The sequence below is a fragment of the Carcharodon carcharias genome, chromosome 2 (assembly GCF_017639515.1).
Source record: "Carcharodon carcharias isolate sCarCar2 chromosome 2, sCarCar2.pri, whole genome shotgun sequence".
Classification (NCBI taxonomy): Eukaryota; Metazoa; Chordata; class Chondrichthyes; order Lamniformes; family Lamnidae; genus Carcharodon; species Carcharodon carcharias.
The window spans coordinates 15,091,131-15,115,251 of NC_054468.1; the positions used below are offsets into that span (position 1 = coordinate 15,091,131).

General features: G+C 44.8%; 1 protein-coding gene and 1 long non-coding RNA gene across 2 annotated transcripts in view; one reads left to right on the forward strand and one right to left on the reverse strand.

Moving 5' to 3' along the window:
- The window catches only part of LOC121275348 (rho guanine nucleotide exchange factor 26-like), a 213,825-nt gene that overhangs the window by 72,186 nt on the left and 117,518 nt on the right, over positions 1–24,121 (reverse strand). The window contains exons 7-10 of the mRNA XM_041182854.1: positions 19,320–19,472; positions 15,470–15,599; positions 11,341–11,415; positions 2,961–3,050 (exon numbers count right to left, since the gene is read on the reverse strand). Coding sequence (XP_041038788.1) covers positions 2,961–3,050; positions 11,341–11,415; positions 15,470–15,599; positions 19,320–19,472 — 448 coding nt within the window. The remainder of the gene's footprint in view (positions 1–2,960; positions 3,051–11,340; positions 11,416–15,469; positions 15,600–19,319; positions 19,473–24,121) is intronic.
- Positions 3,745–15,637, forward strand: LOC121275350. Its single transcript, XR_005942389.1, has 3 exons — positions 3,745–3,812; positions 11,987–12,163; positions 15,347–15,637. It is a non-coding gene; the product is annotated as an uncharacterized LOC121275350 (long non-coding RNA).

Genomic DNA, 24,121 nt, shown 5'->3' on the forward strand with positions numbered 1-24,121 from the left:
TGGGGAACCATCTACTCTCCATCATTAGGCAGTCTGCGGGGAGCACCGGCATAAAACAAAGGCACGGAAATTGGATTTGACCCAGTGAAAAAAATATTTGGATCAAATAAGGCCCGGGTCAGGAGTGAACGCACTTGAATCGGATTCAGCTGAACAACAAGACCAGTTGACCATTCTGAGGCATCATTCTTTCATTGTTAGTTTGGCTCCCACTTGGTAACAAACTGGCCTCCGAGGGCTAAATTATGAGTACATGTTGCACAGACTAGGCTCATAATCCCATGAGGTGAGAAGATTAAGGAGTGATCTACTTGAGGTATTTCAGATGGTTAAAGGAGTTAATAGGGCAGATAGAGAAAGACTATTTTCTCTGGTGGGTGAGTTCAGAACAAGGGGGTAGAACAGTGAAGCACTTGTTCACACACAAGGCAGTGGAAATCTGGGACACTCTCTTCCAAAATTTGGTGGATCAGGGATCAATAGACTTATATTAAGCAAGGACCTAAAACTGAATGGGCTGGAGGGGTTGAACAGCTTGGCGGGGCTGAATGGTCTACTCCATTTCTTAAATTCTGAGACTGTGGGTTCAAACCCCACCCCAGGACTAGGGTAAATAATCTGACACTTCAGCACAGGGCTGCATTATTGAAGGTGACACCTTTCAGATGTGATATTAAACAGAAGGTCAACCTGCCTGTTCAGACGGATGTAAAAGATCCCATTGCACTAATGAAAGAAGAGCAAGGAATCAGCTAGCCAATAGTCATTTGGCAAACACCACCAGGAAGAAAAAGATTAGTTGGTCATTTACCTTAGGTGTTTTTCAAAATGTGCTGTGTGCAATTGGCTGCTGTGCGCCAGTGAAATGACAATGATCATTCTGAATTGATTTGCAGTGTCCCGCAGACACCAAGGGGGTGAAACTGGTCTTTGGTAACAGCGAACTGGCAGCTCCTCTGCCTGACAGACAAAAACCAGTTTCAGCCCCGACAAAGGTTTAATAGCTAAACACTTGGAAAACAGTGGCAGAATCGGACAGAGTCAGCATGGATTTACGAAAGGGAAATCATGCTTGACAAACCTACTGGAATTTTTCGAGGATGTAACCAGTAGAGTTGATGAGGGGGAGCCAGTGGATGTGGTTTATTTGGACATTCAGAAGGCTTTCGACAAAGTCCCTCATAAGAGATTAGCGTGTAAAATTAAAGCGCATGGGATTGGGAGTAGTGTATTGAGATGGATAAAAAACTGGTTGGCAGACAGGAAACAAAGAGTAGGAATAAACGGGTCTTTTTCTGAATGGCAGGCAATGGCTAGCGGGGTACTGCAGGGATTGGTGCTGGGACCCCAACTATTCACAGTATGTATTAATAATTTAGATGAGGGAACCAAATGTAATATCTCCAAATTTGCAGATGACTCAAAGCTGGGTGGGAGGGTGAGCTGTAAGGAGGATGCAGAGATGTTTCAGTGTGATTTGGACAAGGCAAGCTGAGTGAGTGGCTATAAATTGAGAGAGGGGAATGTGCAACGAGACCTGGGTGTCCTTGTACATCAGTCACTGAAGGTAAGCATGCAAGTGCAGCAGGTGGTAAAGAAGGCAAATGGTATGTTGGCTTTCATAGCCAGAGGATTCGAGTACAGGAACAGGGATGTTTTGCTGCAATTATACAGGGCTTTGGTGATGCCACAGGAATATTGTGTGCAGCTTTGGTCTCCTTATCTGAGGATGTTCTTGCTATAGAGGGAGTGCAGCGAAGGTTTACCAGACTGATTCCTGGGATGGAGGGACTGACATATGAGGAGACATTGAGTTGGTTAAGGATTATATTCGCTGGAGTTCAGAAGAATGAGGGGGGATCTCATAGAAAATTCTAACAGGACTAGACAGGGTAGATGCAGGAAGGATGTTCCCGATGGTGGAGGAGTCCAGAACCAGGGGTCACAGTCTGAGGATACGGGGTAGACCATTTAGGACTGAGATGAGGAGAAATTTCTTCACCCAGAGAGTGGTGAGCCTGTGGAATTCGCTAACACAGAAAGTAGTTGAGGCCAAAACATTGTATGTTTTCAAGAAGGAGTTAGATATAGCTCTTGGGCAAAAGGGATCAAAGGGTATGGGGAGAAAGCGGGAGCAGGCTTTTGAGTTGGATAATCAGCCATGATCATAATGAATGGTGGAGCAGGCTCGAAGGGCCGAATGGCCTACTCCTGTTCCTAGTTTCTATGTTTTTATGTTTCTGTACCGCAGCTTGCATTTACATTGCACCCTGAGGAGTGGCTTCTCAAGGCATTTCACAGAGCCAAAATCAAAATGAATGAAGGCTGAGTAGAAGACGACAATCTTTGGACGTTGCTTGGTCTAAGAGGTCAGTTCTAAGGCATGTCTTAAAGGAGGAGAAGAGGGAGGTGGGGAGGTTTTGGGAGGGAATTCAAGATGTGGGACCGAGGTGGCTGAAGGCATGGTGACCAATCTGTGCTGGTTTTATCTTGCACAAGCAGCAGTCATAATCCATGTACTTACACTGTTTCCATATCCATTATCTCCCTTTCCTTTAACCACATATCTAACCTATTCTTCAATGTCAATATGGTCTCTCCTTCAATGCTGAGCTCTGATGATAATGAAATCCAAGCTCCACCACTCTTTGCACAGAAAGGTTTCTGCTGTTCTCTGTCTACCACACTTACATTTGATCTTATATCAACGCCCCCATTGCTTATAGTCATTGAATAGTGGAATCATCTACCACCTACTTAATGGTAATTAATTCCAGTTGGCTGAATCATCCAAATAGGGAATTAGATACTCGTGAATCAGGGAGCCATGGGTTGAAGGAAAGACAAAGAGGAAATATAATGTAGAGGTGATTTAATTCAGAAGATGGAATGATCTGAATGAAAGGGCCTTTTGCATTCCTCTCTCTTCAACTGCACCCAAAGCAATGTAAAACACTTACCTTTATTTTGAACTCCAGCTGACTGTTGATGGTGTACATCATCTCTGTTCGTTCCATTCTCCTTGCCCCTTCATTACACTGACGCACCAACTAACACAAAGCACAGGAAAAAGGATTACTTTCTTCCGCTGCCAGGACTTAACTTTGAACATGGTAAGGTGACCTTGTTCATGTATTGCAAGATGTCAATCCATCTTTTGGATAAGACAATAAACTGATGTTTAGTCTGCCCCTCTCAGGTGAACAAAAAAGATCCGGTGGCATTATTCCGAAGAAGAGCAGGGGAATTATTCCCAGTGCTCTGGGCCAATATTTATCCCTCAATCAACATCCCAAAGAAACAGTTTATCTCATCATTATCACATTGCTGGTTCCGGGAGCTTTGTTGTGTGCAAATTGACTGCCGCAATTCCTACTTGATGACACTTTAAAAGTAAGTAATTGGCTGTAAAGCATTTTGAGATGGATGGTGCTCATGAAAGGCGCTACATAAATGCAAGTCTTTTCATTCATGTTGTTGATATGTTTAACTGCCACCCACAGTGTCTCAGTACCAACCTTGGCTCAGCGTCAGACCACTTAGATTCAAGCCCAATTCAACTGCAGAGGCTTGAACACATAATATGTTCTGGCAGGAAGGATAAAAAAGCAAACTATTACTTAAACAGAGATCGACCGCAGAATTCTGAGGTGGATGAGTCACAAAAAGTTAGTATACAGGTACAGCAAGTAATTAAGAAGGCTAATGGAATGCTATCCTTTACTATGAGAGGAATTGAAGGGTCATTCGGACTCGAAACGTTAACTGTGTTCCTCTCCGCAGATGCTGCCAGACCTGCTGAGTTTTTCCAGGTATTTTTGTTTTTGTTTTGGATTTCCAGCATTCGCAGTTTTTTGCTTTTATAAAAGTAAGGATGTTATGCTTCAGTTATACAGGGCATTGGTGAGACCACATATCAAGTACTGTGTGCAGTTTTGTTCTCCTTATTTAAGGAAGGATGTAAATGCATTGGAGGCGGTTCAGAGGAGGTTTACTAGATTGATACCTGGAATGAGCAGGTTGTCTTATGAGGGCAGATTGGACAGACTGGGCTTGTTTCAACTGGAGTTTAGAAGAGTGAGGAGTGACTTAATTGAAGTATATAAGATCTTGAATGAACTTGACAAGGTGGACTTCAAAAGGATGTTTCCTCTTGTGGGTGAGTCCAGAACTAGGTGGCACTGTTTTAAAATTAGGGGTTGCCCCTACAGAACAGAGATGAGGAGAAATCTTTGGAACCCTCTGCCTCAGCAGACAGCGGAAGCGGGGTCATTGAACATTTTTAAGGCAGAGGTAGATGGATTCTTGTTATGCAAAGGAATCAAAGGTTATTGGGGGTAAATGGAAATGTAGAACTTGAAACACAAGTAGATCAGCCATAATTTTATTGAATGGCAGAGAAGGCTCAAGGGGCCGAATAGCCTCCTTCTGCGTCTATTTCATATGTTCATATGTAACTCCAATGTGGGAGTAGGTGATAGATGATTCCATATTGTCAGAAAATGCTGTCTTTGGGAAGAAATGTTCAAATGAGGTCCCGTCTGTCCTCTTGGATGGTTATAAATACTCTCATGGTACTACTTGTAGAAAAGCAGGGGAATTCTTCCGGCTGCCTTGGTCAAAATTACAAACTACCCTGAGCAACTACCCTCAATAAAACCAAATACCCTATCATCTAACTCTTGGCTGTTTGCACACAGTTGGCTGCTATATTTGTTTACTAAGCAACAATGACTACACTTCAAAAGTACTACATTGGCTTGCAGAGGTGTGGTGCTCTGTGGAACTGTGACCCAGCACCTTCATGGTGAGAAGAGAGAAAAGTTTGTGCAGGACCAACAGAATTTTACTTCTAAACAAAAATCTGAGGCATAACCTTGTCCTGTTGCTTTGAACAACTGGTGCCCCTCTCTCTCTCTCTCTCACTTTCTCTTTCTTTCTCTCTCTCTCACTCTCTCTCTCTCTATATCTCTCTGCGCAAAAGGTGGGCAACATATTAAAGTACTAGGAGCAGGTCAGACGCTGGGAATCCTGCGGCTAAGCTCCTGACTCCCCAAAGCCTGTCCACCGTCTACAAGGCACAAGTCAGGAGTGTGATGGAATACTCCCCACTTGCCTGGATGAGTGCAGCTCCCACAACACTCAAGAAACTTGACACCACCCAGGGCAAAGCAGCCCACTTGATTGGCACCCCATCCACAAACATTCACCCCCTCCACCACTGACACAGAAGTGTGTAAAATCTACAAGAAGCACGACACCATGTGGACTGCAGCGGTTCAAGAAGGCAGCTCACCACCACCTTCTTCATTGGCTTATTTAACATTTCATGATGTCCAGAACACTTAAAAGGCAATACTTAATTGTACGTTCTAAGTAAATGGCATTTTCTTAAAAATGCTTTTATTAGAGACAAATTGGTGCCATGAATGATCAGTCACCCTCCATGGAACTTCAGCAATAAACAGAGTCCTTAGAACGAGAGAAGAGAAGATAGTTTTTATTAAGAAGAACCAGGCATAAATTTGAAAGGTTTTAGAGACAGGTATGATCAATAAGCTAGTGGCGTCAGCTCTGCTACATATTCCCCAACATACAAACTGGTGCAGGTGTTATTCTCTTATGGGACACAAAATGTCACATTAAAGTCCATGCTTTGTATTCAAAATCCTGCTGCTGTTTGTGACAAAGCTCAGCACATGAGGAGGCCACTCGGTCCATCGTGTCTGTACCAGCTCTCCAAAAGAATCATCAAGTTAGTCCCACTTGCCCATAGTCCTGCCACGTTTTCCCCTTCGGGGTTTATCGAATTCCCTTTTTGAAAGTTACTATTGAATCGGATTTCACCATGCTTTCAGGCAGTGCATGCCAGATCACCACAACTCATATATGGTTAAAAATAAGTTTCTCCATCTCCCTTCTGGTTCTTTTGCTATTGTGCCATTTTTACTTATCCTAAAGTAATCTTATGCCAGAGTCAAAGGCCAGAAATTTAACATGAACTTTCACCTTGCCCCAATCTTCCCAGGTTACTAACATTAGCTGGATGTATTCCTGGAGACTTCATCTCTCTCCTTCAATTGATTAATCTATCAAAATCCTGGGAGTTACCATTGACCAGAAACTGAACTGGACAAACCATGTAAATACTGTGGTTACAAGAGCAGATCAGAGGAATCCTGCGGCAAATAACACACCTCGTGACACCCCAAAGCCTGTCCACCATATACAAGGAACAAGTCAGGAGCGTGACTTGAGGGAGCTTGAGTCTGTTGGGATTGAGTTAAGGGAGTTTGATTCTGTTGGGACTGAGTTGAAGGAGCCCAAGATGTGAAACAGTAGTGTAGTGTTACTTGCCTGCAGTGAGTAACTCATCTCCTGATGCCCCCCCCCAAAGCCTGTCCACAAGGCACAAGTCAGGTGTGTGACGGAATACTCTCCAGTTGCAGCTCCAACAATACTCAAAAATCCAGACACCATCCAGGACAAAGCAGCCACTTGATTGGCACCTCATCCACAAACATTCATTCTCTTCACCACAGACGCACAGTAGCAGCAGTGTGTACCATCTACAAGATGCACTGCAGGAATTCACCAAGGCTCCTTAGACAACACTTTCCAAGCCCACATCCGCTACCATCCAGAAGGAAAAGGGCAGCGGGCACATGGGAACACCACCACCTGGAAATTCCCCTCCAAGCCACACCCATCCTGACTTGGAAATATATTGCAGCTCACTACCACCTTCTCAAGGGCAATTAGGGATGGGCAATAAATGCTGGCCAAGTCAGCAATGCCCACATCCCATGAATGAATTTTAAAAAAAATCTAGTCAAACAGCTTTCCCTCCATTTCCAATTTTTCTTTTAATTCCGACCAAAGTATTCACTGAGAATGAAGAAAACTACACACTTTTTAATGTCCCAGTGATTTTCTTTCTCCCCGTTTTTAGTCGCTGCAGTGTCCAGTCGATTAATTTGTAATTTCCGGAGATAGGACCAATCCTGGAGGGTTGGCAACCCTACAACATCTGTAGCACAAGACTTCTGAGGAACCAGTTGGCATGATCTCGCTTGCATTCGCTAGCTGGGACTGGTGGAGCTAATTCTCTGTCTGCGGGCAGCTCTCGTGAGTAAGTGAGGCTTTGTGCCCACACTGGAGCTTCTTAAGACCAGCCCTAGTTTTTTTAAGTTATTCTTTCACGAGATATGGGTGTCGCTGGCTAGACCAGCATTTATTACCCATCCCTAGTTGCCCTTGAGAAGGTGGTGGTGAGCTGCCTTCTTGAACCGCTGCAGTCCACGTGGTGTAGGTACACCCACAGTGCTGTTAGGAAGCGAGTTCCAGGATTTTGACCTAGCAACAGTGAAGGAACGGTGATATGTTTCCAAGTCAGGATGGTGAGTGACTTGGAGGGGAACTTCCAGGTGGTGGTGTTCCCAACTATCTGCTGCCCTTATCCGTCTAGGTGATAGCCGTCATGGGTTTGGAAGGTGTTGTTGAAGGAGCCTTGGCAAGTTGCTGTCGTGCTTCTTGTAGATATTACGCACTTCTGTGTCAGTGGTGGAGGGGGTGAATGTTTGTGGATGGGGTGCCAATCAAGTGGCCTGCTTTGCCCTGGATGGTGTCAAGCTTCTTGAGTGTTGTGGGAGCTGCACTCATCCAGGCAAGTGGAGAATATTCCATCACACTCCTGACTTGTGCCTTGTGGATGTTGGGCAGGCTTTGGGGAGTCAGGAGCTTAGCTGCAGGATTCCCAGCGACTACTTTTCCAAGGTTCAGATGGATTCAACCCACCCATCCCCAGCAACCCCACCTATCAAACAGTACCCAAAAATAGATGCACCCTAACAAGCTATTTAAAAAAAGTCAACCCCCTTTAACACAATCTATTTAAAGAGTAAAAGCAAAAAACTGCGGATGCTGGAAATCCAAAACAAAAACAAAAACACCTGGAAAAACTCAGCAGGTCTGGCAGCATCTGTTAACGTTTCGAGTCCGTATGACTCTTCAACAGAATTCTGACATGTCCTCCTTCTTCCTTAACCGAGATTTTCCACCCACGGTGGTTGACAGGGCCCTCAACCGTGTCCGGCCAATCTCCCACGCATCCACCCTCACACCTTCTTCTCCCTCCCAGAAACATGATAGGGTCCCCCTTGTCCTCAATTATCACCCCACCAACCTCCGCATTCAAAGGATCATCCTCCGCCATTTCCGCCAACTCCAGCATGATGCCACCACCAAATACATCTTCCCTTCACCCCCCGGCGGCATTCCGTAGGGATCGTTCCCTCTGTGACACCCTGGTCCACTCCTCCATCACCCCCTACACCTCAACCCCCTCCCACGGCACCTTCCCATGCAACCACAGAAGGTGCAACACCTGCCCCTTTACTTCCCCTCTCCTCACCATCCAAGGGCCCAAACACTCATTTCAAGTGAAGCAGCATTTCACTTGCACTTCCCTCAATTTAGTCTACTGCATTCGTTGCTCCCAATGCGGTTTCCTCTATATTGGAGAGACCAAACGCAGACTGGGTGACCGCTTTGCAGAACACCTTTGGTCTGTCTGCAAGCATTACCCAGACCTCCCTGTCGCTTGCCATTTCAACACTCCACCCTGCTCTCATGCCCACATGTCCGTCCTTGGCCTGCTGCATTGTTCCAGTGAAGCTCAATGCAAACTGGAGGAACAACACCTCATCTTCCAACCAGGCACTTTACAGCCTTCCGGACTGAATATTGAGTTCAACAATTTTAGATCATGAACTCTCTCCTCCATCCCCACCCCCTTTCCGATTTTCCCTCTCCTTTGTTTTTTCCAATAATTTATATAGATTTTTCTTTTCCCACCTATTTCCATTATTTTTAAATTATTTCCATCCAGTGTTTTATCTCTACCTCTTAGCCTTTCTCGATTCCTTCACCAGACCCCACCCCCACTAGGGCTATCAGTACCTTGCTCATCCTGCTTTCCACCCTTAATTAGCACATTCCTTTAGATAGTGTCACCACCTTCAACACCTCTTTGTCCATTTGTCTGTGACATCTTTTGGTTATCTCTACCTATCACTGGCCCTCTATCTAGCTCTTCTTGTCCCACCCACCCCTTAAACCAGCTTATATTTCACCCCTTTTCTATTTTTCCTTAGTTCTGTTGAAGAGTCACATGGACTCGAAACGTTAACTGTGTACCTCTCTACAGATGCTGCCAGACCTGCTGAGTTTTTCCAGCTATTTAAAGAGTAAATGCGCTGGTGGTATTTAACAGACATACTGGTTTCACCACCCACTGAAAGTTGCTCCTCCAGTCCTGCTACTTCATGAATTCTTTCCTACTGGTGCCTGTAAGAAGAGACCGCAATTCCTTTCTAGAGAAAGAATTTACGAGTATTTATCTCTAAATAGCAAAATCACCTGTGGGCAAGGAGTAACATACACTTGACATGCATTGTCAAAATGCTCCTAACAATAGCCTTGCCACATTGCACCACACCTCTCCCATCGTGGGTAGGTTAAGCACATCTCCAGCAGCCCATTAAAAGCAAAAAACTGCGGATGCTGGAAATCCAAAACAAAAACAGAAACAGAAATACCTAGAAAAACTCAGCAGGTCTGGCAGCATCGGTGGAGGAGAGCACAGTTGATGTTTCGAGTCCTTGTTCTGTTGAAGGGTCATGAGGACTCGAAACGTCAACTGTGCTCTCTTCCGCCGATGCTGCCAGACCTCCTGAGTTTTTCCCAGGTATTTCTGTTTCTGTTTTTGTCCAGCAGTCCATTTCCTGGGTGCCATTTGTGAAATCTAATCAGGGCCTTCAATTGACAGTTTCACACATGCCCAGAATGCCTGCATTTAGCAAAAGATCAGAAGGATATTCCTGGAGGATCACTTATGAGATGTGGGGTCCAACTTTGATATTGGCTCTACTTGCCCCTAATTCTTTTGAGGTCTCACAGACCGCAATGTGATAATTACCAGGTGATCTGCTTTGTGTTGGCAATGGGATAAATATTGGCCAGGACACCAGGAAGAGCTCCCCTGCTCTTCTTCAAAATTGTAACACGGGGTCTTTTAGATTCCAGCTGAGTGGGCAGAGAAAGCCTCGGCTCAGTATCTCATCAAAACGATGGCCCCTCCGACAGTGCAGCACTGCCTCAGTACTGCACTGGAGTGTCAGCCATGGATGTTGTGCTCATGTCTCTTTAGTTAGACTTGAACCCACAACCACACTGAGCCACAGCTGGTACTTAGGTGCTTAGACTGTATACACAGCTCCCAACACATCATTGCATGGATGTAAGCAGCCTACAGAGTAAAGGCATGGAAACTCCTTCAATTGACTGAGGAGGTAACTGCCTTTTTGAAGATCAATCTGAATGCTTTCTGTTCTGAATGTTAAATAGATCCAAGACAGATGGTGAAGTGTGAAACTAGGCACAGATCCTTTTCTTGATAGTAGATTTATTCACAGAATGCAGCACGACATATTGCTGCCTCTTACCTACCAACACCCAGTATCCCAGCAGTTCCTTTTCATAAACAAAAATAAAAATAGCTGGAAAAACTCAGCAGGTCTGACAGCATCTATGAAGAGGAATACAGTTCAAGTTTCGGGTCCGTATGACTCTTCAGCAGAACTGAAGAAATATAGAAATGAGGTGAAATATAAGCTGGTTGAGGGGGGTGGGATAGGTAGAGCTGGATAGAGGGCCAGTGATAGGTGGAGGCAAAGAAGAGATTGCCAAAGATGTCATAGACAAAAGGACAATGGGGTGTTGACGGTGGTGATATTAGCTAAGGAATGTGCTAATGGTGACATTAAGGGTAGAAAGCAGGACGAGCAGGACAGATAGCCCTAGTAGGGGTGGGGTGGGGTGGGGGGAAGGGATGGAAATAGGCTAAAAGGTGGAGGTGAAACAATGGATGGAAATACATTTAAAAATAATGGAAATAGATGGGAAAAGAAAAATACATTTAAAAAATGTAAATTATTGGAAAAAGGGGGATCAGAAAGGAGTGGGGATGGAGGAGAGAGTTCATGATCTGAAGTTGTTGAACTCAATGTTAAGTCCGGAAGGCTGTAAAGTGCCTAGTCGGAAGATGAGGTGCTGTTCCTCCAGTTTGCGTTGAGCTTCACCTTTCATATGTGCTCAAGATACATAACCAGTCAATACCCTCCAGCTGTTAATCCTCAACCTTAACACTCCAGTTAACACAACATTAACACTGAACACAGCACGTGTAAAACACAAGTATCCTTCCTTGCAATAAAAGGGTGGCTCTTATGTTAAGGCAGCTGGTTAATAGGTTTACAGTGAAAGTATAAAGTTCCTCACCTTGCTAACAGCTTGCAACGCTTTCTTTGCACACTCATACTCTGGGGATTCTTTTGGTGTTTTCTGGCAAATGGTCTGCAAAGAAAATTTCAAGGTATGTCACACAAGGCAGAATGTTCTCTTTCTGAATGATCGCTCCCTCCACCACTGGCGCACAGTAGCAGCAGTGTGTACCATGCACTGTAGGAATTCACCAAGAATCCTTAGTCAGCATCTTCCAAATCCATGACCACCACCATCTAGAAGGACAAGGGCAGCAAATAGATGGGAACACCACCACCTGGAAGTTCCCCTCCAAGTCACTCACCATCCTGACTTGGAAATATATCGCCGTTCCTTCACTGCCGCTGGGTCAAAATCCTGGAATCCCCTCTCTAACAGCACTGTGGGTGCAACTGCACCACATGGACTACAGTGGTTCAAGAAGGCAGCTCACCACCACCTTCTCAAGGGCAATTAGGGAAGAGTAATAAATGCTGGCCTAGCCAGCAATGCCCACTTCTCATGAATGAATAAAAGAAAAATGTAGTCAAACAGCTTTTCCCTCCATTTCTGCTTTTGCTTTTAAGACTAAAGTATTCAATGAAAATGAAGAAGAGTGCACAATTTTTAACGCCCCTGTGATTTTCGTTCTCCCTGTTTTTAGTCGCTGCAGTGTCCAGTTGATTAATTTATAACGTCTGGAGGTAGGACCAATCCTGGAGGGTTGGCAACCCTACAACATCCTTGGCACAAGACTTCTGAGGAAGCAGCTGGCATGATCTCGCTGGTGTTCACTAGCTGGGACAGATGGAGGTCATTCTCTGTCTGTGGGCAGCACCCTGTAAGTAAGTGAGGCTTTGTGCCCGCACTGGAGCTTCTTAAGACCAGCCCTAGTTTTTAAAATTTATTCTTTCAGAGATGTGGGCGTCACTGCCAAGGAATGGAGATGTATTTCCAAGTCAGGATGGTCCCTTATACTAAAAAATCAAAAATCAACAGATCATGAGATCATTAGTCATTAGGAATGTTACTGGGCACCATCAGAAAAAGAAATGTGCTGTCCCCCCAACTACAGCCTGTATCTGATTTTTAAATTATCCCTGGGTTTAAGCCTTCACCCTTGTAACTGGGAATCCATTCATGAATTGACCACTATTTATAACATGAAGAGCTTCCTTGTGTAAATTTATTCAGAACTAGTTCGAACCTATGTCTGTTTAAAATCATAGAAACATCACAGAACAGGAGGAGGCCATTCGGCCCATCACACCCATGCTGGCGCACTGCAAGAGCGAAATCAGCTGGTCCCACTTCCCCACCCTTTCCTCTAGCCCTGCAAATTCTCTCTCTTCAGGTAATGATCCAATTCCCTTTTGAAAGCCATGATTGACTCTGCCTACATCACACTCTTGGGCAGCACATTCCAGATTCTATCCACATGCTGCGTGAAAAGGTTTCTCTCCAAGCTGGTTCTTTTATCATTCACCTTAACCCTGGTGTCCTCTAGTTCTCGACCCTTCTACCAACAGAAAGGCGTTTCTCTTTATCTACCCTGTCACGACCCCTCTTGATTTTGAACTCATCATCTTGTCCTACATGCACAGGTTTACTTCTTCTGTACATTTACTTATATCTAATATCATAATATAATAGTATACATATTTTATACATCAGTGATTCAAAACCTCCCTAAGAATTCAGCTGGATGCTTACCAAAGAATTGCCCAACACATGATTGCAAAAGGCAAGGCAGAAGCATTTGCAACTATCTTCAGCCAGAAGTGCCAATTGGATGATTGTAGAAATCAATTATAGGTCATAAATCACTCTTAACTCATGTCTGCAGAAGGCCCTTTTTAACTAATGTTTCTACAAAATTTTGAATAATTGGGTATGAGGATTCTTGAATAGTAATTCAGGAAAGCTTATTAGAAAGTAAAATAAGAAACAAAATTAAACTTAATAGAGAACCCAGGATCGTGACCATACAGCTGTAGTCAGCTGTGTGTTCTGGTGGAGCACAGGGTCACAGATGTGACATACACCTTCTCAGGATGTTGCCAGGACTAGAAAATTGCAGCTACGAGGAAAGGTTGAATAGGCTGGGTTTGTTCTCCTTGGAACAGAGGAGGTTGAGGGGAGATTTGATTGAGATGTACAAAATTGTGAGGGGCCTGGGTAGAGTGGATGGGAGGGGCCTATTTACCTTAGCAGAGAGGTTAGTGACGATGGGGCATAGATTTAAAATGATTGATAAAAAGATTTAGAAAAGGAGATGAGGAAACTCTTTTTCACCCAGAGGGTTGCAGGGGTCTGGAACCCACTGCCTGAAATGGTAGTGGAGGCATTTAAAAGGGGTCTGGATGCGCACCTCATGTGCTGTAAGCTGTGGGGCTACGATCAAATCCTGGGAAGTGAGATGAGGCTGGGTTGCTTATTTTTCGACGGGTGCAGGCACAATGGACCAAGTGGTCTCTTTCTGTGCCACAGAATTTCTATGATTCTATAAATCCATTTTTCCAAAAAGAATTAACTCTCAGGACACGGGCATCATTGTCTATCTCTAATCGCTCTTGATAAAGTGGTGGTGAGCCTTCTTCCTGAATTGCTGCAGTCCGTGTGCTCAAAGTGCTGCCATTCGGGAGGGACTCAACAACAATGAAGCAACAGGTTACAAATGTTTTCCTTTCATGTTGGTTTGTGTGGGCTCTCATCAGCGCCATTGGTAGTTCCACTCTATTTTGTCTGGAGCTTCTACATGTGGATTAGCCCAGAATCATTATGGAAATGCATTCCTGACAGCTCGGAGTTGGGGGTGGGAAGATGGCTGGGACTAATGGGGAGGTGGAATTACATGAGTAGGTGGGCCTTGATTCAGGAAAGAAGCAACAACAAAAACTTGCATTTATATAGTGCCTTTAACATTGTAAAGCCTCTCAAGGCACTCCACTGAAGTCTGATCAAGCAAACAATATTTGACGCTGAGACGCTTGGGGCAGAATTTTATAGGCCTGTCGTGCTGGGGGCGGGGCCATAAAATGTGGGCAAGCCGTTCAAAACTCCACTGACTTTGGCGGGAAAGGAAGATCCCACTAGCAGGAGAGGCCGTAAAATTCCGCCCATAAGGAGATACTGGACAGTTGATCAAAAGCTTAGCTTAGGTCAAAAAGTTAGGTTTTAAGGATGTTTTTAAAGCTGGAAAGCAAGGTAGTGGTGAAGAGGTTTACGGATGGAATTCCAGAACACAAGGCCCAGGCAGCTGAAGATGCTGCTGCCAATGCTGGAGCAGTTAAAACTGGAGTGGGCAAGAGGCCAGAATTGGAGGAGTGCAGAGACCACAGCTATTTTTATGGCTGGAAGAGGAAATTATGGGGTAATGGAGCAATTTGAAACCAAGGATCAGGATTTTCGAGTCGAGGTGTTGCTTATCTGAGAGCCAATGTGGGTGAGTTTTGGATGAGCTTAGGTTTTTGGAGGGAGGAAGACGAGAGTCCGAGCAGGAGTGAAAGAAACCCATGAGCCCCTCAAACATCGAACATTAGCGTTAAGATAGGGAGCGAGGGGAGAAGGAGAAGCCCACACATCAGAGGAGTAAAACATTACACTGAAAGAGGTCAAGTTGTTGGATATCCTGGCTTGTTCTGCTATTCAGTTGATCCTGGCTGATCTGTATCTTAATACCATTTGGTTCCATTAACTTACCCAACAAAAATCTATCATTGACTTTTTAAACGCTAATTCTGTTTCTCTCTCCACAGATGTTGGCAGACCTGCTGGGTATTTCCAGCATTTCCAGGTTTCATTTCGGATTTCCAGCATCCACAAAATTTTGTCAAAAATATATCAAGCCTTGTTTTGATATTTACAGTTTGACCCCCAGCCTCAGCAGCTTTTATTTTGGAGGGGGGTGGGGGGGTTGGTGTAGTTCCAGATTTCCACTACCCTTTGTGTGAAGAAGTGCTTCCTAACATCACCCCTGAATGGCCTGGTTCTAATTTTAAGGTTTTGCTTCTTTGTTTTACAGTGGGCCTCAAGCATTTTGCATGGTGGCGCAAGAAAATAGAGTCACAATCTGCTTCCCCCACCGCCCCCCCACAGATTTTCCATTTAGTTAAGGCGGTGAATATTTCGATCAGTTCTTACTTACATCCATCAGTAGAGGAAGCCTCGTGACTCGCTGCATCGGGAGGATAAGGAATGAAATCATGGGCAGGTTCCTGCACTCGGGATGGGCTTCAATCTTAGTCAGAATTTCTTTGAAGTTTGGATTTGTATTTCTGGGGGAGGAAAAAAAAGAAAAGTTACAATTGTGAAGAGAACGGAGCGCTCAGTATGTCAACAGGCATGAAAACACATCCCAAATTAAAACATAACAATTATACTTCAATGTAAAAATGGCATCCATCGCCTTTTAATAATCAAGCAGTTTCCTGCAAGTTTTTGCTCCTGCTGTGTAACCTGTGCAATCAAAGAGTATTTCACTTACCACAACACTTGTTGCTCAATCTGCATCCATACTTGCAACCATGTGTTAATGGTCAGTTCAGCACTGTTAGCAATGAGACGCCTTAAATACAGTAGGGCAGCTCATTCCTGGGATGTGGGCATCACTGGCTGGGCCAGCATTTATTGCCCATCCCTAATTGCCCTTGAGAAGGTAATGGCGAGCTGCCTTCTTCAACCACTGCAGTCGTCTTGTTTTTTGTTTCAATGATGCACACAGGCTGTTGACGTTGTAGCTGAGCTACCTTTATAGGTAATACATTTTCCTAACGTTCTATCAAGACAGGTTCCAAAATGTGCCATCTGACCTTCAACCCAAAGGTCAGCTGACCCCATATCCAGTACAGAGTACCATATAGTATCTAATACTGGAGCCCACTACCTATCATGACATAGGAATGCCCATTGTTGAATGCCAGATGATCCATCTGGTTTCATTCCTTATTGACTTTCTCGCAGTTTGATACAATGGAGTGGCTTGCTAGGTCATTTCAGAGTCAACCACACTGCTGTGGATCTGGAGTCATATGTAGGCCAGGCCAGGTAAGGTATTTCCTTCCCCAATGGGACATTAGTAAACCAGAATTTTTTTCCCCAACAATTGACAATGGTTTCATGGTCAACATCAGAATTTTTAATTCCAGATTTTTATTGACTATATCTGTAGTGGTGGGATCCGAACCTGGGTCCCCAGAACATTACCCTGAGTCTCTGGATTATAAGTCCAGTGACAATACCATTACACCACCGCCTCCCCTCATGGTTAAACACGAGGGTAGGTTTCCCTGGGTCAGAATTTTACCCCCTTGCCATATCCACCCCACCAGGGGTGGGTATGGCAGCCAGGGGGGGCCAATTAATGACCATTTAAGGGACTCTTCCCACTGCTGCTGGGATTTACCTGCAGCAGGGAGGTGGGGGGTTGGCACCAGGCATCCAGCCCGCCATTAAAACCTGCTGGACTAGCGGCTGGAGAAATGGGGAGGGTGCCTTCTTTTTGGACCCCCTGTGTCCATCAGAGGCTCACCTCCAAGCTGTGAACACCCCACCCCACCCCTGCGTTCCCCAACCCTTGACCTGCCACCCATGCTTCTCACCCCACCTTCTCAGGGCCTGTCAGCCTGGTCCAGCAAGATCCCAGACTTCACCTCTCAGTCTGGGCCGCATCACTGAATATCTTCCTTGGAGGCTGCTGTAGTCCCAGCAGTAGCCACCGTCTCCTGATTGCACTACTGGGACATGAGAGCCGCTGGTCATTTTGGCTGGCAAAATTCCCGGATGCCGGACTTCTTCCCCGATGGGGGTGGAACTCCCACCTCAAGCCAATTAATGATTTGGCAGCTGTTAGATGGCTGTGGGATGAGCTGGCCAAGTGTAGGCAAGCTCCATCCAGACTTTTACACTGGGGTTAGGGGACCCCACATCCAGCATAAAATTTAGCCCCTGGTCCGGGACTTGACATGTGGGATTGTTTGGTCACAGTGAAATCAGGAAATTTGGGTGAGGCATGCATACTTGTAAAGAAGCCCATCTCATTTTCCACCCGTTTCAATGAATGGGCAGAAACTAATTGTGTTACACCTCATGACAATAGCTTGAGGATACTTTCATGCCCAATCACCCCATGCCTGCCTAAACTCCAGTCAGTTTTTAAAATTCATTTATGGGATGTGGGCTCGCTGGCTAGGCCATCATTTATTGCCCATCCCTAACTACCCTCAAGAAGGTGGGGGTGAGCTGCCTTCTTGAACCATTGTAGTCCATGTGGTGTAGGTACACCCACAGTGCTGTTAGGGAGGGAGTTCCAGGATTTTGACCTAGTGACAGTGAAGGAACAGTAATATATTTCCAAGTCAGGATGGTGAGTGGCTTGGAGGGGAACTTCCAGGTAGTGATGTTTCCATGTTCCCACTGCCCCCGTCCTTCTAGATGGTAGGGGTTGTGGGTTTGGAAGGTGCGGACTAAGAAGCCTTAGTGAATTCCTGCAGTGCATCTTGCAGGTGGTACACACTGCTGCTACTGCGCGTCGGTGGTGGAGTGACTGAGTGTTTTTGAATGGGGTGCCAGTCAAGTGGGGTGCTTTGTCCTGGATGTTGTCAAGGTTCTTCAGTGTTGTGGGAGCTGCACTCATCCAATTGGGGGGTATTCCATCACACTCCTGACTTATGCCTTGTAGACGGTGGACTTTGGGGAGTCAGATGAGTTAGTCGCTGCAGGCGAGTAAAACTACATTACTGTTTCACTAGATCTTGGGCTCCCTCAACACAATCCCAACAGACTCAAAAGCCCCTAACTCAATCCCAACAGAATCAAAAGTCCTTAACTCAACCCCAACTATCTCAAGCTCCTTCAACATAATCCCAACAGATTCAAGCTCACTCAATACAATTCCAAAACACTCAAGTTCCCTCAACTCAATCCCAACAGACTCGCACTTCCTCATCTCAATCCTAACACACTTAAGCTCTCCCAACCAATCCCAACAGTCTCAAGTTCCTTACCACAATCCCAACAGACTCAAGCTCCCTCAACACAATCCCAGCAGACTCGAATTCCCTCAATTTATGGGTCAAAATCCTGGAACTCCCTTCCTAACAGCACCATGGGTGTACTTACACCACATGGACTGCTGCAGTTCAACAAGGCAGCTCACCACTACCTTCTCATGGGTAACTAGGGATAGGCAATAAATGCTGGCCCAGCCAGCTAAGCCCACATCCCATGAATAAAAAAAACTCAATCCCAACAGACTCAAGCTCCCACAACTTAATTCCAGCAGACAAGAGTTCTCTCAAATCAATCCCAAACTCGAGCTCCCTCGACTGGATTCAATAAATACAAATTTCCTCCACCCTATTCCAGTGGGTATGGACTCATCACTTCTGTCCCAATAGAGTCCACCAATTCTTCCCAAAATATCTGAGCTCTCACCACACAATCTTAAAAAACTTCACTTTCCTCCACTCTAACCCAACAGACTCAAGATTCCTCCACTATTTCAAAAAAGACTTGAGCTTCATCCACTCTACTTAAAATGATTCGGGGAGATGGTGGCATAGTGGTAATGTCACTGGACTAGTAACCCAGAGGCCCAGGCCAACACACAGTTCAAATCCCACATGGTGGGAATTTGAATTCAGTTAATGAATCTGGAACATTAAGTCTCAGTAATGGTGACTGTGAAACTATCATCAATTGTTGTAAAAACCCATCTAGTTTACTAATGTCCTTTTGGGGAGAAAATCTGCCATCCTTACCTAGTCTGGCCTACATGTGACTCCAGACCCAGAGCAATGTGATTTCGACTCTTAACTTTTGAAATGGCCTAGCAAACCACTCAGTCCAAGGGCAATTAGGGATGGACAACAAATATGGGCCTTGCCAGTGATGCCTGCATCCCATGAAAGAAAAGAATCCTCAAATAATAGTAATTTCTAAGACCCACTGATGAGGAAAAACTTTTTTTTTATTTACACAACACAGGCAATACTCACAGGAGTTTCTGAAGTGTGCGTTGCTGGTAGACCTCATTCGAGCAGTATGTTACATAGGGGTCAAAGGTGGATGTGGCATGCTTCTCCACAATGTCACTGATATCAGGTATCAGAGCGTTCTGTTGGTACCTGGCTTCAAGTTCCTTGAAGAACCTGTCAAATCAACAACAAAGGAGCTCAAATCCAAGCATCCAATGGCTTTCTTATCTCATGTAAACTCATTAAATAGTCACTCCTGCATCAATTTGAGCACAATTCCTACCAGCCCACTTAACACCATTTAGTATACGTTCTCTCAGGGTCTGTTCCCCTTCCTGTTTCCAGTCTCATTTGGGACAATACAAAATCCTTAGTTACTGACAATATTTCCGATCTCTGGTAATAAATAGGGTAGGTGGACTGAGGTCCCAGGCAGCAACAGGGAACAGGCCCAAAACTGTGGCCCCTGACTACTCTGGTCATACTGAGAAAAATCAGAAAATTTGATATATTGAGCTAAGATATCTATGAGCAACTGAAGATAGGAAGAAAAAAGCATTAGGGCAGCATCTCAGGATACCGTACTAAATTCTAATTTAGGTGTCAACTGTGGCTCAATCACAGCACTGCCTCTACTTGAGAAAGCGATAGCCAAAGCCTTCACTGATGACGTATTACATATGACTCCAATTCCACCCACGGCTGAATTGCCTCTAACGAAGGCTGCCCGGACTCATGTCTGATGACTGGCTGACTTATTTATTGGAGCTTAGGAAATAGGAGCAAGAGTAGGCCATTCAGCCCCTCGAGCCTGCTCTGCCATTCAATTAAACCAAGGTCCATCATTTACCTCAATGTCATTTTCTAGTGCTATCCCCATATCCCTTGATGTCTTAACTACCTAGATATCTATCGATCTCTATCTTGAATATGCTCAATTATTGAGCCTCCACAGCCCTCTGCAATAGAGAATTCCAAAGATTTACCACCCTCTGAGTGAAGAAATTCCTCCCCATCTCAGTTCTAAATGGCCTATTCTCCATTCTGAGCATTTGTCTCATGGTTCTAGACTCCCCCACCCCACCCCATCCCTAGCCAGGGGAAACATCCGTCCTGCATCTTCCTTGACCGAGCCCTGTAAAAGTTTTGTAAGTTTCAATGAAATTGCCTCTCATTCTTCTGAACTCTAGAGAATACGGACCCATTTTTTTCAATCGCTCTTCATAGGGTAATCTCACCATTCCAGGTGAACCTTCGTTGCATTCCCTCCATGGCAAGTATATCCTTCCTTAGATAAGGAGACTAAAACTGTACACAATACTCCAGGTATGGTCTCACCAAGGCTCTATACAATTGCAGCAAGACTTCCTTACTCCTGTACTCAAATGCCCTTGCAATAAGGGCCAGCATACCATTTGCCTTCCTAATTGCTTGCTGCACTCAGGTCCCTTTGGACATCAATACTTCCCAATCTTTCACCATTTAAAAAATACTCTGCATGTTTTTCTTACCAAAGTGGCTAACTTCACATTTTTCCACATTCTATTCCATCTGCCATGTTCTTGCCCACTCACTCAGCCTTTCCAAATCCCTTTGAAGCCTCTTTGCGTTCTCCTCACAATTCACATTCCCACCTAATTTTGTGTCATCGGCAAATTTGGAAATATTACACCCCTTTCCTAATTTTACTTAGTTCTGTTGAAGGGTCATGAGGACTCGAAACGTCAACTGTGCTCTTCTCCACCGATGCTGCCAGACCTGCTGAGTTTTTCCAGGTATTTCTGTTTCTGTTTTTGTTTTGGAAATATTACATATGGTCCCCACATCCAAATCACCGATACAGATTGTGAATAGCCGGGGCCCAAGCGCTGATCCTTGTGGTACCCCACTAGTCACAGCCTGCCAACCTGAGAATGAGCTGCTTATTGCTACTCTCTGTTTTCTGTCCATTAAGTAATTCTCAATCCATGCCAGTCTATTACCCCCAATCACATCTGCCCTAATTTTGTGCACTAAATTTATTGGCACTTCTATATTGCATAGCAAATGCAAATTTCCACCAAAAATGAATGTTAATATTTCAGGAAACTGTAACCTCTATCTTAAAGAATAATATGAACGTAAATTGCTGATTTGTTTCTGTTTTTCTTTTGTGCTGTGTCATCCTGACAGCTCATTCAGTCAAGTATCCATGGCAACAGCTATCAAAGGGGTGGCTGTGATCGGCATGGAGACAAGACTGATTCAAATTTAAAATAATTGCCCTAAGAACCAGAGAGGGAGCGATGAGCAATAATTTTTAAAAAATGTATTGAGTTGCGACCTGGAACAGATGCCCGAAGGGGCAGCAGATTCAATTCTAAATTCCAAAAGGAAATTGGATTAATACCACACCTGAGGGAAAATATACAGGATTATGGGAAAGAGCAATGGAATGGGAATTCTTTCAAAGAGCTGGCACTGGAGCGATGGGCTAAATGGCTACCTTCTGTGCTATAGCATTCAATGATTCTAGTTGAAGCTGATCTTTAGGTCAATTTTCCATCACTTTTTCAAAGTGTTTGTTAAGCTTCTTAAAAGGATTACCTGTGCTTAGGGCCCATTTTCTTCCGTCTAAAACTCAATGAGCAAGTGGCCCTGTTCAACAGCAATGATCATAAGATATTAAATTTAGTGCCCTTGATATTCTGGGGATCCCATTCCACTGTTGGAACAGAATTCCTGACTCTCCATGTTCAAGTTGCAGGGTCAGAGTTGTTAAAGGTGCAAGATGGAAGCAACCTGCATTTGTAAAGGTTCCTTTCAGAGGCACCTGACCTGACAGCTAGAGGTAAATATGTTACTCCCAGGCCAGATCCAAAGCCTAAGAAGGGCCAATGGCAAAAATGACAAACCTTTTTAAAGAACTTGTAATGGACTGTATGGGCTAGGATTGCAAATCCTGCAGGATTCCTGGAGTCTCAGGGCAATTGGAAATGAGGAGGTCATCTGATCATGCCTCCAGGAATACTGCCAGTCAGGGCTGGTAACATGTGGATATATTTGGAGATCTGTTATTTCTTCCTCCTGCAGCCCCCTAAAGGAAACTCATGGCAGCTCTCAGCTCAGGATAACTGTTTGAGCCCATCAGGCAGATGGAGAGCATCAAGTCCGCAGGATTCACCGAGACGTGGGAATAGTAGGGAGTCGGATGCAAAGGACTCAGTCACTCTCTCCCCCATCCTCCGAATGGAATTAGCAACATTGCTTACACGTTGGGAACAAAGCAGATCTGACTTAGGCCCCAAATTTCAGCAGCCAGTCATCAGGCCTTCTGCCTTAGCCCCTCCACCTTTTAAATCTTGACTATCTTAAGGAGAAAAGAAAGGGAGAGGAAGAGAGGTTTAGGGAGGGAATTCCAGAGCTTAGGGCCTTAGTATCTGAAGGCACGGCTGTCAATGGTGGAGCAATGGAAATCGGCATTGCACAAATCGTCAAATATTGGATGAATGGGAAGTTCTTGGAGGGTCGTGGGACTCAAGGAGATTACAAAGATGGGGAGGCAGGGGAATAGCAGAGGGATTTGAATATGAAGACAAACTTTAAATTCGAGGCATCGCTGGACATGTAGGTCTGTGAGCAGAGGGAACATGCATGGGAGCACCACCATCTGCAAATTCCCCTCCAAAGTCTCACGTCATCCTGACTTGGTACTATATTGCTATTCCTTCACTGTCACTGGGTCAAAATCCTGGAACTCCCTCCCTAACAGCACTGTGGGTGTACCTACACCACATGGGCTGCAGCAGCTCAAGAAGGCAGTTCACCCCCTTCTCAAGGGTAACTGGGGATGGGCAATAAATGCTGGCCCAGCCAGCAATGCCCACATCCCATGAATGAATTAAAAAAGAGTGGTGTGTGAATGTTAGTTGGCATGAATATGGATATAGCCAGCAGAGCTTTGGATGAATTCAAGTTTCTGGAAGGTGAAAGAAACAATCTGGAAGGCAATGGAAAGACCATGGGCCACGAGTGTGCCAAGGCCACATGTACAAATGTCACTCAAGTGTTGCCAACCCTTCAAGGCTGCCCAGAAGCATTCTGAAATTGAAGATTAATCTCCTGGACATTGCCAAGAGCAACACGTGAGAAAGATTACAAGGGCACTAAAAAAAGGGTTGTTGCAATTTCTTTGAACATTTTCATAAGTGCCAGAGTAGGCCATTCAGCCCCTCATGCCTGCTCCACCATTCAATAAGACCATGGCTGATCATCTATCGTAATTCCACCTTCCCACACTATCCATTAATTTCCTTAGTACCCAAAGTATCATCGAACTCTGTCTTGAATATAATCAACAGAGGATCCATTGCTCCAAAGTGTAGAAAGTTCCAAAGATTCACAATTGCTTGAGCAAAGACACTTTTCATCATCTCGCTCTTGAAGGGGTAGCCCCTTACTCTCAGACCATGGCCCTGTGTTCTAGATTGCCAACCAGGGAATAAAGGAAAAGGTCATTAATTATGTGGGGCAGTTGGCAGAAGATCACATGATGAAATATCCAGAAATATGTCCAATTAGAGTTGGAATAAGTAACATTCACACCACGCAAGTGCCAGGCAATGACCATCTCTAACAAGAGAGAATCTAACCATTTCTCCTTGACATTCAGCAGCATTATCATTGTTGAACCTCCCACCATAGAATAAATGCAGCACAGAAGGCCTTTCAGCCCATCATGTCTGTGCTGACTCACTGCAAGAGCAACTTAGCTAGTCCCACCCCACCCCCATCTTTTCTCTTCAGATAACTATCACATTCCTTTTGCAAGCAAAGATTGAATC